Source organism: Akanthomyces muscarius, chromosome 4, assembly GCF_028009165.1.
Source record: "Akanthomyces muscarius strain Ve6 chromosome 4, whole genome shotgun sequence".
Classification (NCBI taxonomy): Eukaryota; Fungi; Ascomycota; class Sordariomycetes; order Hypocreales; family Cordycipitaceae; genus Akanthomyces; species Akanthomyces muscarius.
The window spans coordinates 392,597-408,495 of NC_079244.1; the positions used below are offsets into that span (position 1 = coordinate 392,597).

A 15,899-nucleotide genomic window follows, 5' to 3' on the forward strand; every position below is an offset into this window, starting at 1 on the left:
GCAGCCTGATCCCCCGCGCAATTACCCCGTCTCGGCAACGCAAGGATTGCCCTGCAGGGAATGAACCAAGCCGCATGTTGGACGACGCGCCTGATTGAGCTCGGAGCCATGGCCAAAAGCGGACGGCCAGTCCAGGTCGGGGAGTAGAACAAGGAACGATCATGACGCAGAGACCGGAGTTTTTATTTGGTAACAGGTGGCTGAACTAAGCTTAAAGGCAGGCTGAGGCCCCGCCCGCCGGACAAACTTATACCTCACGAGGTTCCCTGGATTCGGGCCACGAGGACATTAACTTGGCTGCTGTGAGCCTCGTCATGCAGCCTCCTTGCGATTGACGACGTGGCAGCGTGGGCAGCTGCAAAATCCATTGCTCAAACGGCGAGGCTAAATAGGTGGCGGCGCGCGAAAGTATCATTCGGAAATGGGAAATGGGAAGTACCTTGTCCGCCCACAAAAACATAATCGCTAGTCATGCCTCAGAGACGTGGAGTTTCTCGCCTCAGCTGTTCGGTTTTAACTTCTCCACACGGGCTCCATGGAAGTTCCCAGTATTGATAATGGACGCTGGAACCTCGGGCGAGTTGACAAAGAGAGCGCGACAAGGCGGTTGGCAGGCAAAGCGGGCTGGTCTGCGAGCTGCGAGGGTCTGCGACTGGGTCGCTCCGCGTATCCGAGCTGCCCGGAGACGTCTAATTACAACGAAAGAGAAAGCTAGAGGTGGAGAGGAAGGACTAACCTGGGGAGTTTGCAACGGGTACAGTACCGAGGCCATTCTGTCTGGTTTTACCTGTTCTGGGTTCAACTGCGTCGGACTTAGCAAGTGTGGTACTTTTGCCATGCTGTTAGCTCGCTGGGCTTTGTTTCCTGTTTTCGCAACAGTCCTACGCATTGGCGCATTCCATCGGTGGCTGTTATCATCGGCCAAGCCCATTCCGCAGGGCTGCCCCAGCTGGCTACCCTCGGCCAGGCTGCTTCCGGTGCCGTGTCCGGCAATAGCCCACGGGCGCTGGCGCAGCGCCACTGGCAACAACTTTCCGGCTTGGCCTGGCGCCTCCGTGGCCACTATCCAGTTGTTTGCAACTAAGTATCGTAATCTTCCAGTCAGTGCCGTGGCCCCCGCAGCGCCACTGTGGAGAGGATGTGGGCGTGTGGCCCGGTACTTACATACTTACACCAGTTTAGTTCAGTCATCAACCATTCTCCCAGGCCTGCTTAGCCTACCGGGCAGGACATGTTGGCTCTAGTTCAAGGACTTTTGTCTCCCTTGCCGACATTCCCATTATTCTCTCGAGTTGGGCCCATTACGTGCTGGTAATCCGCTTATGACAATTGCTAAACCGTAGTCCTTCCCCGTACCCCATATACAATAATGCTTGCATTCCGGGTCGTTTCTTTTCCTGCCATTGTTTCTTTTCTCCCACATCTGCAGCTTGTTCCTGTCGATACCTGCCTTCTACCTACTTGTTCATAGTCACCATGGCCGAACGAGGGGCGTCAGACATGCCCATCGAGCAGGCGCCGCGCGCCGGCGAGACCGACCGGTCGCTCGAGATGCCTGAAAAGATGGCACCTCTCCGAGAATACGGAATGGACTACCGCGTCGACCCGACCGTCTCTTTCGCCGAGTTTCGCTACTGGGCCAAGGTCGAGCGCGAAGAGGAGCGTGAGGCCGAGCGGCTCTATCTCGAGCGTCGCGGGCCCATGACGCTGAAAAAGGCCATCAAGGGCCGCTTCTCCAAGGGCGTGCACCACGATAACAAGAAGATGGACCAGCAAGACGCTACGCGCACTGGGCCGTCTACCGAAGAAAAGGGCGGCTCTGAGCATGCCGGCATTGCAGGACGCTTCAAGAGTATGTTCAGCAAGTCCTCGCCCGCCGATGGACATCAGAATCATGACAACAGTGTCTTGCCTGCATCTGCTTCCAGCGACGACAAGAACGCGCCCAATGTCGCCCATGGCGGCTCCAGCACTTCCTCTCTCGACGAGGAGTGGAAGACGGCCTCCAGGGCACTGCGCACTGCTGGCTGGAGTTCCATCTTCTTCCTGGTTACCACTGACATTCTCGGCTGGTCTGTCACTCCGTACGTTTCGAACCTCCCGGGACATCATGTCTCTGCTTCTTCAATATGCGCAAAAGACTAACTTCACGTCCCCCTGAAACAGCTTCGTCTTTGCGAGTGTCGGATACGGCACCGGTGTTGCCCTCTACATCATTTTTGGCGTCTTCGCTTCAATCAGCGGCTTGATGCTCTGGAAGATCTTCATTACCCTGGATTCATCTCGCTACCCAATGCTGAGCTACGGCGACATCTTTTTTCGCATCTTTGGACCCAAGACCCGACACTTCATCAACGTGGCCCAGTCTCTCCAACAGTTTTGCACCGTCATGGTGCTCATCTTTAGCAAAGGGCGTATCATCTCGCTTCTCGCTGGACCAAGCCTGTGCTTCATCGTCTGCATGATCATCATCATGCTCATCGGCATTGTGGGCGGAAGCATCAGATCGCTGCAGCGCCTGGGATGGATTTGCAACCTCTCCGTCTGGTTCAACATGATCAGCTTCATTTCCATGTTAGTTTGCACCTGCCCGTCGCCTCTCTTCCCTTCTACAAGGGTTACCCTCGAATACTAACATGGTAAACTAGCATGGTTGCTGCGGCCAAGTTCGAAGTCTACTACCCTCCGATTTTCGGATCCACCATCCTGCCGAAGGAGAAGCTCCCTGTCAAGAAGTTCGTAGGCCTCGTGCCGGATGCATATCAGCAGCAGGCGCATGGTTTTGCTGGTATCTTTAACGGAGTTGACAACATGGTTTGTAAGTTGCGCCAAGCTTTTTTCCGGGATACTGCCCAAGTTACATGAGTACTGATTCTGTGTAGATGCGTACAGTGGCGCCATCCTATTCGTCTCCTTCATGTCGGAGATGCGACACCCGATGGATTTCTGGAAAGGCATGATTTGCGCCCAGGCTTTTATCTGCTTCGTCTACCTCTTCTTTGGTGTTTTTGTCTACAGCTACTTCGGACAGTACTCCGCCTCCGTCATTTACCAGGTCATCAACCCTGCGGGACTGCGCACCTTTAACAATGTTCTGAATCTTTTGACTGGTCTCATCGCAGCTGGTAAGCTCTTGTATTTCCATCTTCTTTTTTCTCTGACTAACTCGTTGCATCAGTGCTATACTTCCATGTCGGCATGAAGACTGTGTACATCGAGGTGTTTCAAGAAGTCTTCAAATTCCCACCGATTGCATCAAAGCGCGGCAGGTGGATGTGGTACGCACTGGGTCCCATGTATTGGATCATTGCCTTCCTCATTGCCGCCGCAGTACCCAACCTAAACGGCATCGTGGGCTTTGTTGGCGGTCTCTTCGCCGTCAACTTTAGCTACTCATTCCCGGGCATCGCTTACCTCGGGTGGTCTATTCAAGACGCCGCGGTTCTACCGGGTGAAGGTTTCAATCCCGAGACAGGTGAAAGTGTGTTGAACGATAGGGGTCCGAAGCGGTGGGCGCGCGGCTTTATGAAGAAGTGGTACATTCATGCCCCGGTTCTCGTATATTCCTTGGCTGGTTTGGCCACGTCCGGAATGGGAACTTGGGCTGCCGTTGAGGGTTTGATTGAGGTTTTCGGGCCAGGTGGCACGGTGGCCACCTCGTACGGCTGCCGATCGCCTGTCTGGGGCTAGGAAATAAGTATTTCGATTCGTTACCACAGCGGCTTACCCTGTATTTAAACTCCATTATAAGACTTGGGCGCTTCGACCTACTGCTATTATCAAGTATATTTTTTCACCAGAATTTGTTTTTCTTCGAGTCCCTATCTCTTGGGTGTTGATTCTGCTTTTCCTATGCAAGGTTGTAGCTTAACACTGGCAGTGCCACCAACTAAGTGATCACTTTCGGTTGGCGTTCACGTTGTGGCCTTCTTTCCATGGCTACATCGAACACATCTGCCAAACGTTTTCCACTTATCCTTTTTCATACAAGCGCATCTAATAGCGACGATTAGCGTCTTCTCAGGCTTGAACAAGTAAATAACTAGTATGCGATTGATTGCTTCGCTGGCAAGTGCCAGTTTGATGCGCGATGAGGAGGGAATAGCATTCAACGGCGAGGAGAAGGCCCGGGCCCCGATCCTATCCATGTCCCGGATTGGTCGATTTACGCTGTCCAGTACAAGAAAGCGGTCATCTGCCATATTCTTGTGGGCTTTGAGGCGTCGTGTGGGCGGCACAAAGTTTAGCCGCCCTTTGTTCAAGCCTTCGCGCCGGAAACAGTGATGTGACCCGCAAACCTGCTTCATGCACAGTCTGTCGGAATTACTCCGAAAATGAAGTGTCTCTGATTAGTCGCCTAATTCGATCATTACAAGTTACTTCTCTACCTTTGTCGGCTGAATAATGTCGAGCCAGCCGAGGCGGCCTGGCGCTGGCACGGTGTTCCCTCCCATCGAGGTTGGCTCATTCGTCTCTCGTCGCCCGGACAAGAGTGAGTTTACTGGGAGCGCAAGCGGCATCTTTTTCATCAACACCGTATTTCGGGCATTTGCAGCCTCTTCCGCATGTGATGCGGGGCTGGAGGGCGCTGGTTCCGACAACGCGACGCAGAATTCTGGCTCTTTCCACAGCCTCCTCACGGCCCCCGACACAACTCAGGAGCAGCCGACTGACGGGGACGTCCTTCTCGAATTAATCAACTCACCTGAAGGAATCGAATGCGACAGTGTTCCTGGCCAGTCTTATGGTGTCCGAATCCCTGGGCTTGGCGCGCCTCCGCCACCGGCCGTCGCTAAGAAGCTGCTCATGATCTATTTTCGGAAGTGGCATCCCATCTTCCCTTTCTTACACGGCCCAACATTCGTCGACAATGTGAATCAATTCTACTCTTCCACGTCACCTGAAACTAGTAATATGGGCTCTGGTGGAACTCTAAGACGCAAAGTCTGCCGCGCCATCAGCTTCCAATGCGTGTTCAACATCGCCGCCACTGGTGAAAGCCGCGGAGACCTTCTGGATGCATGCAGCCGCATAGCTTCGCCTACTGTATTAACATCTCTGCTTGGAATTATAGCTGGCGAGCAAGATACGAATACTCTCCAGGTTCTCTTGGCAATGGAACTCTACCTTGTAACTCGAATGTCGTCAAGAGCAGCATCCACGGTCCACGGGGCGTTGAACCGCATCTTATATCAAGCAGGCCTACACAGATGTCCATTTCGGTATCTTCAACTACAAACAGACACGCTGCTTATCCGACAGAGAATATGGTGGTGCGCATATGTGCTGGACCGTTTTCTCAGCCTGTCGCTCGGACACCCACTGGCCGTGAGCGACGAAGAGGTTGATGTGTGCATCCCCGGAATGCCAGAGCTTCATAATCCAGTTGGATACTACCGTCAAGCTTCGACCACTACCACTGGTAATGAGGTTCGAGCACACCTCCCGATAAACCATGAAGCATACATGCGCGACAGTAGCATGGCAAGCTCGAGTCCACCGACAGCGAAGACCAATGGGTCTGATACGCAAAGCCCCGTTTGTCACCACACAAGTCGACCCGAAGAGCCTCGTAACTCTGTGCTGCGCTATATAGTCACTTACTCACAGCTACTGGGCGCGGCTCTCCGACTGTTTCATAGCTCGATACACCGGAGATCGATTGTGCTGGATAAGGTTCTCGATCTAACAGCAAGTATTCATTCTTGGTGGAACAGCCTGCCGTCGTCGCTTCAAGACGAAGATACCACGGGTTCGGAATCACTCCATGGAGCATTTTTTACTGTCCTTTATCATTACTTGATCCTATTCGTCAACCGCCCATTTCTCTCCCTACCAACAGACCGAGAAGACTTTCGGGCGTCCTTACAATCGGCGTTGAATGCAAGTCTGGCGATTATTCGGCAACTTCGGAGAAGTCCAAAAGACTCGTTAGCTATGGCTTGGCCAGGAGCTTTCTCTGCAATTTGGATGGCTGGTCTAGTGGTTGCGTATGCAACTTTGTTGAAAATATACCCCCTCGAAAAAGGCATCTTGTACGTCAAAACTCAGGCATGAAAAGCAGGCAATTCGCTAATTTCTCACTACAAGTGATCTGAACAAGAGCATATCGATACTGGAGAGTATGGGTGGTACGTGGACTAGCGCCAGTCGTTGCCGCGATACTCTAAAGCTGATGCTCGACCAATTGACGTCGGAGCCTGGCGGCTTGCCAAACAACACGCCCCAAATGCCAGCAAACAAACCCGACGAGACAACGAGTAGCGTCAGCTTAGATTCCGAGGCGTCTGTCGGTACAGCGGAAGAAATCCAGAACAAACGCCGAAAGTACAACCATACCGCGACGCAACCGCCTCTCTATCCCAGTGCGGCCCCTGCGTTGATACCAGGGCTAGACGCATCGTACATGTGGCAACCAGTTTTAGAATACACCGGACCAGACTTTGGGTTCGATACGAATCACTTTTGCCACCAGGGTGCTTGGCAAGAGTTTCTGGTACAGGGTCTAAACCCTGGGTTGTCGGGGCTTTTGTTCGACAATGCTGGCTGGGATTCATACGTCAAGATCTTTGGGGATCGTCTGAGCTAGATTTCTGTATTAATTGGTTTAGGCTGCTACCAAATAAACTGCTCTTTAAAATGCTCTGGCATGTCAAATGTGTCATTCTGGGGATCGGAATCCCATGATCCCTGTGGTAGCAGCCCTGGTGAAATAGAGCTGTCCGTAGAAGTCTGGCCAACCGCCGCGACACCTTTGGTCGTTTCAATTATCATCGATGTGTCGCCACCAGAGAGCTGCTCTCTGAATTGTGTATTTGCTGTCTCCAAAGCATGCGTTGTCCTTGGTGCGGCACCGCCCGCCAGCAAGGTTTGGGAGGCTTGTTGCTCGTTGGCCCAATTGATAATGTCCCCGGATGTAGATAGCGGGAATTGCTCCCAATGCGCGGCCATTTCCGCCTTGTCTGTGTTGGTATCCGGATGCGTGTCAATGATGCCACTTGCCATACTGTCTGCGAAGGCCGATGACAGTGTGGCTCCGTCAACCACCGAAATGATTCGCAAGAGAGCACTTTCAGTCTCTCTCAACCTGTGCTCCAGAGCTTCGGTATATCCTTTCGCGGGCCCACTACTATCGCTTAGCATATGTGCATCGATGAGCTGGGCGATGATGCCTTACCGCTTCCGCAATCCCGGCCATTGGCATGGCTTGTTCAGGTCTCGGCAGCGGGAGCATGTTGGCCTAGCAAATGTCAATACGCGGATGATACGTGTGTACACTAAATTGCATGCATGAAGGCCAACCTTTTTTCATCGCACTAGAGAAATGCGTATTTAGTATACCTGTCGCAGATTGATTCGGCTTGGCTCAAGTTACCTTTTGCTTCCGTGAGCGACACTGTTTGCATGCAGCTCGGCCGCGTACGTTCGCTGGCATGTCGGCGCCTGCAGATGAGCATCATAAGCTGCATGAAAGACGGCTAAGGGTTTTCGCAGGCCAAAACGATGAAAGATACGATGTCTCGCTCATCGGGGCCTGTCCACGAGGATCAGTCTTGCAGGAGGAAGCTCAAGGTAGGGTCGCGCAGCTTCGGCTAATCTTTTAAACGAAATGCAAGATGGCATTGGCTGGAGTCCCACTTGCTTGTCTTGGTGGCTTCACCCAAGCCAACCAATCTTGGGGCTAACGTGCATGCTTTCGCAAACGATCGAAAGCGTATTTGCGGAAATAGCTGACTCTTGGTTTGCTAACGGCTTTGGACTTTGAGTGGATTTTCTCCGCTTGGGATTGTACTCTAAGCTGTCGTCGTGCACAATTGAATAAAAGACCCTGGCGTGGCCCCAAACTTGCGCCCGTCTCTCATTCAGAGCCAGGCTTGGGCCAACCTCATTCACCATGTTGCAAGGATTCGCAACTTTCAATGTACGAGTACAGGCCGAGCCCCAAAGTGTGAGCATTTTCGGCCTCAAGAGCAATCATGATGATAAATTACCAGCCCTGCTCCTTCTACATGGCTTCCCACAAAACCACCAAATCTGGTCTCGGGTAGCGCCCCTGCTCGCCGGCAGATACAATGTCGTCGCCATGGACCTCCGTGGTTATGGAAAGTCTTCCAAACCCAAGTCCGTCTCGGCGTACGCCAAAAGCGCCATGGCTCGCGATTGCGTGGCTGTCATGGACGCCCTTGGCTACACCGGTGGTTTCTACGTGTGTGCCCATGACCGGGGCGCTCGTGTCGCACACAAACTCTGCGTGGATTTTCCAGCGCGTATTCAAAAGGCGATTTTCCTAGACATTTGCCCTACGCTGGCCATGTATGAGAATGCTGGGTTGGAGTTTGCCAAGTCCTATTTTCATTGGTTCTTCTTGATCCAAAAAGAGCCGTTCCCAGAAACGCTCATCTCGACCAGCCCTCGAGAGTTTGCGAAAATGTTCATGGGCGGCCGACAAGTGGAGGGCTTGACAATTTTTGACGATTCATCTTTCAATTCCTATGCGGAAGCTCTTGGCGATATTGACACAATACACTCCATGTGTCAGGATTATAGGGCCAGCGCATCTTTAGATCTAGACGAGGCGCGAGATGACCTAGCAAGTGGACGGCTGATAAGGTGCCCTCTGAGAGTGTTATGGAGCGATCGCGGGGTCGTTGAAAAATGCTTCAGCGCAGTGAAGGAGTGGCAGGCCGTCAGCGCGGACGACGTAACTGTCGAGGGGCACAGCGTTGACTCCGGCCACTATATACCAGAGCAAATACCCGACACTGTTGTATCCGAAATTCTCGACCTTTTCTGTTAGATTTACTTACTTAGTCAAACGAGGTAGAACTCAAGCCGGCGCTTTTGTCAATGTGGCGCCGGGCTATGTTAATGCAGCACCTCCTCATCCTGACTTCACGTTGCGGCCCGTTCCACCCGCATCACCGCGTCACAATCGGTGGCACATTTTCAACACTGTATTTTTTGTCGGCGTCTACTACTTGCGGAATGTCTCAACACTACAAACGATCAAGGGGGGTCCAGTAACGCATGGCCAGAAACGCTCCTGTAGGACATCGGCTCATCATTCAGCCGTAACTCCCCACCTTGCTGGAGATGTACAAGTAATAAGTCCTAGTCTTCCTGCAAACAAATGACCATCATCGCGGCTACATCTTCCTCGATCAAACGAAATTTTTGCAAGATGGCGGTCAAAATCCTCAAAATTGCCGTCGTTCCAGGTGATGGTATTGGCACTGAGGTCATGCCGCAGGGTGTCCGATGCCTAGAGGCCATCGGCAAGTTACACGACATTACATTCGCATTTGAATGGTTCGACTTTGCCAGCTGTAGCCACTATCAGGAACACGGGGACATGCTTCCACCGGACTGGAAAGAGAAGCTCATGAACTTTGACGCCATCTACTTTGGTGCTGTCGGCCTGCCGGACGTCGTTCCAGATGATGTCTCGCTGTGGGGAAGCCTCCTCAAGTTTCGCCGAGAATTCGACCAATACGTTAACCTCCGCCCATGCCGCCTGATGCCGGGCATTCGCTGTCCACTGGCAGACCGCAAGCCGGGGGATATTGACTTCTGGGTCGTGCGGGAGAACACTGAAGGAGAGTACAGCAGCATTGGTGGCAAGATTTTTGAGGGCACCGATCGAGAGGTTGTCATTCAGGAGACGGTCATGACGAGGATTGGAGTAGACAGGGTCTTGCGATATGCGTTTGAGCTCGCTCAGAGTCGCCCAAGAAAGAAGCTTACGAGCGCGACTAAGAGCAACGGCATCAACACGACCATGCCGTACTGGGACGCGCGAGTTCGCGAAATGGCTAAGAACTTTCCAGATGTTCATGTCGAAAAGTATCACATTGATATTCTCACCGCACACTTTGTTCAGCGGCCGGATATGTTTGACGTCATTGTCGCCAGCAACCTGTTTGGAGATATTCTCTCGGACCTGGGGCCGGCTTGCACCGGAACGATCGGAATTGCGCCGTCTGCAAACATCAACCCCGAGGGCAAATTTCCGAGTCTCTTCGAGCCTGTCCATGGCAGCGCACCAGACATTGCGGGCAAGGGCATTGCGAACCCAGTCGGGATGATCTGGGCAGGCCAGATGATGCTCAAGCATTTTGGCCACGAGGAGGCTGCAGCGGCGCTTCTTCAGGCAATCGAGAACGTTCTAGCTCAGGCCAACCCAAAAATCATGACACCTGATATGGGAGGCCAGGGTACGACTTTGAGTTTTGGAGACGAGGTAGAGCGGGAAATTCTGAAAGCTAGCGGGCATAAAGCATCATACACGAATGGCACGAATGGCGCAAATGGCACCAAGCATCCATAAACGAGACTTAACGACCGCATAATGCATTCCATAGATGTTCACAAACCATCATATTAAACACAATTTTCCTCATATATACTATCCCACGTGCGGTCACGTCAGTATTTCCACTATTGCAAATGCAGTGACGCCTCTGAAGTACGATGCAAATTGGACGAAGCAATCCGGTGTCATCGATAAGCAGCGGCAGGGTATTTACACAGCTGAACTGTCCCATGAAGTGCATCATCGCCTTTTGAAGCTGTTATACGCACAATATTTTGCCAGACTATCACTAACGTAGCTAGACTGATCCAATTCCTTGACCATCTCTTACTTCCTGAGGCCTGCCTTGGCTAACTGGTGATAGCGCGGGGCCACGGCAATTCTGGCTCGCTTACCCCAGATCACCAACGGAATGGCCAACGCATTAATCACGAGCCCCAGCACTGCTGCGGTGATGAACATGTTTGTGATTCCCATATTATGCCGCCAGGTCTCGATCGCAAATGGACCAGCAATGCTCAGGGCATTTTGGAAGAATACGACAGACACAAAGGTTTGTCCGACGAGCTACAAGCAAGAAAAATTAGCGAGCTCGATTGTTTACGCCAGATATACTTACGGCAGGAAATGCGTCGATGACAATGGTGAAGAACGTGTCCGTCGCCGCACTGTTGCCAAAGCCGAAAATTACCCTACCAATGCTGGGATAGATCCAGTGCATTCCCTTCGAGAGCAGTGTTAGCTTGGATTTCTGAATCATCCAGAAAATTACGCTACCTTGTCCGCTGTAAAACCATTTACAATCAAACCGACGAGCATCGTAACGGCCGGGAGGGGCAGTAGATAGAGGCGCATCTCCGGCTCGAACACACCGTTGTTTCGTCTGGCGAACCACAACATTGCCCGATCAGTAAAATAGCCACCATACACAGCACCTAGGATCGCTCCAATGCAAAGACCAGTGGACATGTATCCGATCTGAGCGGCATTGAAGTTGTAAGGAGGGCTGGAAAAAATAATGGATGTGCTGGAAGACAGGACCGAGTAGAACGTCTGCACCGCGGCCAGCTGCAGTGAACTGAATGCCACGTGCGGGAACCAAAACGTGTAGAACGGCAGTTTTGCTACGGTCCATAGCGATTCGGGCGTTGTCGTGAAGAACCTAAGCCGCTGCCAATACGTTTTCGGGACACGGCTGGCCTGAGTTTCACAATGGATAGCGCCAGATGCCGTTTCTGGAGCCTTGTGTGCGATTCCAGCTTCATCGTCCTTCACACCTTCAGCCGAAATGCCTGCATCGACGGCGTTGATGTCGACGTCTCTGATAAACTTTGTCTCCTCGAGGGCGAAGACCATGATGACCACTAGAGCGGTGACGCTTGCCGCCAGAGTTTTGAAGCATGCCCTCCAGCCCATGTGCACAGCTTCAGCGCCAGCCGCCATCGGCACAAGAAAATTCCCAACCATAATTGTCGCAACGTAGACGCCGTTTGCCGTCGCTCGCTGGTGAACATAGAATAGATCGTTGATCTGCGGTCTGAATTAGAACCCAAGTTGGGAGATGAAATGGGGCCGACATACACTCATTTCGATGGCGGTCTGACTAGTCGCTCCAGCAAGACCGAATAACAATGCTGTCACGTATAGTTCCCCGACTGTTTTCATGTACGCAGCCCACCAGGCAGTGATTGCGATGATGGCCGTGGGCAAAACAAAGGACGACCGCCGTCCGTACTTGATGGTAAAGGGAATAAAGACCAGGCATCCGATGGCAAGGCCCACCAACGCGCATGACAAGGAATTCGCCATTTCTTGAAACGAGGCACCGATATCCTTTCGCATTTGCGCCCAGAACACGGGCTGCATGGCGATGCTATGCAACGGTCAGTAGGCGTGCAGGGCGGCTAGCCAACCTAAGACAATGTACTCACGAGGTTGAAATGATAATCGACATTGCTGAGAGTTGGGCAAAGTTCAAGGATTTTCGCCATGCTGACCACATCTATTCGGTGGTATTGTTAATAAGGCGAAAATAGAATTAAGCGTCGTGACGTACGAGAGGATCGTTGGGGTTGTCGGAGGGTGCTGGGCTCAGAACAATTTCCCCTCCAACCCCAGCTGCAGAATCGCGTCCTAGTGTAAAGCTATGTTAGCTTACACTCGTGGTCTCCTTTCGATATGGAAGTGTGAGTTTACTGGAGACGAGAACCACGGTACCCGGGGGGTAGCGCAGCTCATCGGGCGCCGATTCATCGGGGTTGTTTGTCATCTTGCAGGCAGCGGTCTGGTGCAGCCAAAGTCGCGCAGCCAAATTGAATGAGAATATGAATTAACCTGAAGAGTGAGGCATCCGGGGCTATTTAATTCTTCAGGCAATCCGTCCACTTGATATGGCGATCGTAAATGCGCAGCAGGAAGAGTATGCAATCTCTCGCAATGGGTGGCGTCCCGGTGTAGGTCTAGCTCGTGTTTGCCCTGATAGCGGAAGCCTGCAAGTCACAAGTACCTAACATGATCAAAGCTCAGCTCTAGTTTCAACGTCTTTCATGCGGGGAAGCGAGGTCCCTTGCCAAGTACTCCAGACTTTTGGGAACGCCACAGTGTGCTACCCCAGACCAGGAGACGTTATTACCGGTATGAGCGGCCCAACTTTTAACCGTGAGAGGGCGATTGATTCGACAGACAAATATGACTGGAGAATGAATTGGAGGATTTCAAGCTGGTCAGCGGAGGAACTGGGAGACGAGTATCTCAATCGTCTTCGCGGTCTAATGTGCCGCCATTCGGTCTGTTCAACAATAGACCTCTTGCACGAGTGCGCATCTTCTTCGTCCTCGACTTACACATTGGCAACTCGGTCGCAGAAAGAAGATGCACTTACACCGCTCCATGCGATACAATCTTGATGTACAGTAGTATAATTGATGCGGATCCAAGTTTATGCGAACGACCGCTGCTCTGCACGCCGTGGCGCATGAAGCCGGACTCCGCGGATCACCTTCTCCAGTCGGCAGCAAGTAGAAGATGGGTTCGAGAGCCCGCTAATAGGCCGGACCTAGCGATAGATTAGATAATAGACTACAGGGACCAGAGATCGATCCAGGGCAGCTGACACACCGTTTCACACCTTGAGGCCCGTGACAGGTCTGTTGACCCTCCCATTGCCGAAATTTCCACTACTTCAGTTGAAAACTATTTCCGGGCCGCTTGAGCGTAGCAAATAAGGAAACGATTGAATCAAATCAATTGATGTGCGACGGAGATGGTCTCCAAAGCATACGGATGGCTTTTTGCGCGCCACAAGCGGCGGAAAGCCTTCAAAATGCGTTTGCAAGTCAAAGAATCGCGTGGTAGATTCAGAACAAGGATAGTACCAATTCAACAAATCTTGAGGCCCCTTGGAGAGAAGTGCTCTTCTTTGTAGCCGTGCCTAAGCCCTAAGCAATGTCGTCCTCCACCATGCTTCTTCCTCCTGCAGCCAAATCTTCACTGCCCGCGGGCTATCCAGCATGTGCCCCTCGCCGGTCACCTCTACCAGCTTCGCATCGGCCCCCTTCCTTTCCAGCTTCCTGGCCATCTCTCTCATCTGATTGATCGGCACTACTGTATCCAATGCCCCGTGCACCATGAGCAGCGGGCTGTGGACCCGATCTACGCGATGAATCGCGCTGCGCTCATGATACAGGGCCGTTTTCTCCTCGTCGCCAGCGTCACTGCAGCCGAGAAGTGCGTCTGCGTAATGAAGCTCCAACTTGTGCGTCGATTCGCCCAACGCCTTGACGTCGCTGACGCCAGCCGCACATACGCCACCTGCGAATGCATCAGGATAGAGCGTGAGGCATTGCAGCACGAGGTAGCCTCCTGCGCTGTGGCCCGAGATACCGACGGCCTTGCCGTCCACGCGCCCGGTCGACGCAAGATGCTCCGCGCACTCTGCCGCATCGGCAGCGTCGATCGTTCCCCAGTTACCAAAGAGGGCGTCTCGGTATGTTTTGCCGTAGCCAGTGGAACCTGTGTAGTTCAGACCTGCGTACGCGTAGCCTCGCGAGGTAAAATATTGGATTTTGAGATTGAGACCGCTGCCGACCATCCATGTAGGGCCGCCATGGGCGTCTATGATGAGTGGTGGAAGACGGCCATTTTTTGCGTCACAGTCTTTGTTGTAAGGCATCCAGAGGAATCCATATATACTTCGAGCAGGCTGTCGCTGTGAGTTCATGCAAAGTGGCTCAGGTACCGAGAAGAAATTCTGCGGATCTTCTTTGTCAGCCGCGCTGCGGATGACGGCGCTGCGATCTGGCAGTTCGAGGTCGATCATGTACAGCGCTTTGGCGAGTGTGGCACTTTGAGCAACGATGAGAACGGAGGAGTCGGTGAGCCGCACGACGGCATCCAGCATAACCTGGACAATTTTCTGAGCTTGAGCCACTTCTTGCCAGGTTTTTGTATCCAAATTAATCACGATTGGCATGTTAACGCCTTTCGAACTAATGATGGCAAAGACTTTATTCTCACAGAGCGCTGTGTAAGTTCGGCTGGCACAATTAGCTTCATTCGTTGTCCACTTCTGCTTGGCTGTTCAGGCTTACCTTCCGTCAATCAAATCAATTTGTCCAAATTCTACGTTCTCCAACCCAGCAAGCTCCACGTGGATTGGGTCGCCATGTCCTAGCGTCATTCGGAAAAGTTGGCGAAAACCATTGACCTCTTGCGCGAAGAAGAGAGACCCGTCAACACCCCATCTCGGCTCAGTCACGCTAGTATTCTCAGCGCCTGCGATAATTCGAGTATTGCATATGGTCCCATCGTCATCCCACTCCGCAGTGTACAGCTTGGCATCGTTGAAAGGCAAGTCGGGATGATTCCATTCCAGCCAGGCCAGCCGAGTGCCATCCAAATTGAAGCACGGCGCGTGATAAAAGTCAGCCCCAGAGGCAAGTCTTTTCAGCACTCCAGAAGTGACATTGATCGCAGATATGTAATGCTTTGCGTTTGCAGCAACTGCAGAAGTGTGGTCTTCCTCTACAGCCAAAACCCATGGTGACTTGCTGTTGGCACTGAAGGTGGAGTATCTGAAGCCTTCCTTGGTCGGTAGATGAGATACTTGATGAGTCTCGGTATCCAGGATACGAAGCGTATCATCTTTGTTGGAAAAAATAATTCTGCCGTCGCAGGCGACATCATAGAGAGGCCCGCCATACTCGTAAACTCTGTTTTCAACGCTAAATTCAGGCGGCAGAATGTCTTGGACCTTGCTGCCGATAATCTCCATGATGGTGCTGCCACCAGAAGGACGGGATTCCACGAAAAACTTCTTGTTTAGAGCCAACTATGAAAATCAGATTTTCGTAGCTATATAAATGTCATGGGCGTGCACTTACATGAACGCGCGGGCTCGAGATGGCCCGTCTTTCAGATGCCACCGATTCAACTGTAATTGGGGACGGCCAATCGCCGTAAGGCATTTCATTGTTGCTGACCATCGCTGATGGACCGACTTTGACAAGTTTCTTGTGATTAAAATCGAAACACGGTTTCTGTCAACTGCGACCTTGATATTAGACCATGGCAGGTGTGCATTCGGCAT

The 15,899-nt window shown here is 52.3% G+C and overlaps 7 protein-coding genes across 7 annotated transcripts; 4 read left to right on the forward strand and 3 right to left on the reverse strand.

Annotated features, from left to right (window-relative positions):
* Positions 1-1,476: 1,476 nt before the first annotated feature.
* LMH87_010755 (uncharacterized protein) lies at positions 1,477-3,690 on the forward strand (the record flags this gene model as incomplete). The annotated part of the gene is made up of 5 exons (XM_056199783.1): positions 1,477-2,084; positions 2,167-2,574; positions 2,649-2,818; positions 2,883-3,125; positions 3,179-3,690. 5 exons carry the CDS (start codon positions 1,477-1,479, stop codon positions 3,688-3,690), a joined length of 1,941 nt encoding a protein of 646 aa, XP_056051698.1.
* A 2,280-nt stretch (positions 3,691-5,970) lies between these two features.
* Positions 5,971-6,589, forward strand: LMH87_010756 (uncharacterized protein; the record flags this gene model as incomplete). The annotated part of the gene is made up of 2 exons (XM_056199784.1): positions 5,971-6,035; positions 6,091-6,589. The coding sequence occupies 2 exons, from the start codon at positions 5,971-5,973 to the stop codon at positions 6,587-6,589; spliced, it is 564 nt and encodes a 187-aa protein (XP_056051699.1).
* A 26-nt stretch (positions 6,590-6,615) lies between these two features.
* Positions 6,616-7,435, reverse strand: LMH87_010757 (uncharacterized protein; the record flags this gene model as incomplete). Its single annotated transcript, XM_056199785.1, has 4 exons — positions 6,616-7,126; positions 7,178-7,240; positions 7,303-7,316; positions 7,376-7,435. The coding sequence occupies 4 exons, from the start codon at positions 7,433-7,435 to the stop codon at positions 6,616-6,618; spliced, it is 648 nt and encodes a 215-aa protein (XP_056051700.1).
* Positions 7,436-7,894: 459 nt separating this feature from the next.
* On the forward strand, positions 7,895-8,797 carry LMH87_010758 (uncharacterized protein; the record flags this gene model as incomplete). Its single annotated transcript, XM_056199786.1, has 1 exon — positions 7,895-8,797. The coding sequence occupies one exon, from the start codon at positions 7,895-7,897 to the stop codon at positions 8,795-8,797; it is 903 nt and encodes a 300-aa protein (XP_056051701.1).
* Positions 8,798-9,130: 333 nt separating this feature from the next.
* Positions 9,131-10,327, forward strand: LMH87_010759 (uncharacterized protein; the record flags this gene model as incomplete). The annotated part of the gene is made up of 1 exon (XM_056199787.1): positions 9,131-10,327. One exon carries the CDS (start codon positions 9,131-9,133, stop codon positions 10,325-10,327), a length of 1,197 nt encoding a protein of 398 aa, XP_056051702.1.
* A 312-nt stretch (positions 10,328-10,639) lies between these two features.
* On the reverse strand, positions 10,640-12,581 carry LMH87_010760 (uncharacterized protein; the record flags this gene model as incomplete). Its single annotated transcript, XM_056199789.1, has 7 exons — positions 10,640-10,879; positions 10,932-11,036; positions 11,090-11,842; positions 11,894-12,185; positions 12,244-12,314; positions 12,369-12,445; positions 12,509-12,581. The coding sequence occupies 7 exons, from the start codon at positions 12,579-12,581 to the stop codon at positions 10,640-10,642; spliced, it is 1,611 nt and encodes a 536-aa protein (XP_056051703.1).
* A 1,161-nt stretch (positions 12,582-13,742) lies between these two features.
* Positions 13,743-15,795, reverse strand: LMH87_010761 (uncharacterized protein; the record flags this gene model as incomplete). Its single annotated transcript, XM_056199790.1, has 3 exons — positions 13,743-14,847; positions 14,902-15,641; positions 15,694-15,795. 3 exons carry the CDS (start codon positions 15,793-15,795, stop codon positions 13,743-13,745), a joined length of 1,947 nt encoding a protein of 648 aa, XP_056051704.1.
* Between the last annotated feature and the right edge of the window lie 104 nt (positions 15,796-15,899).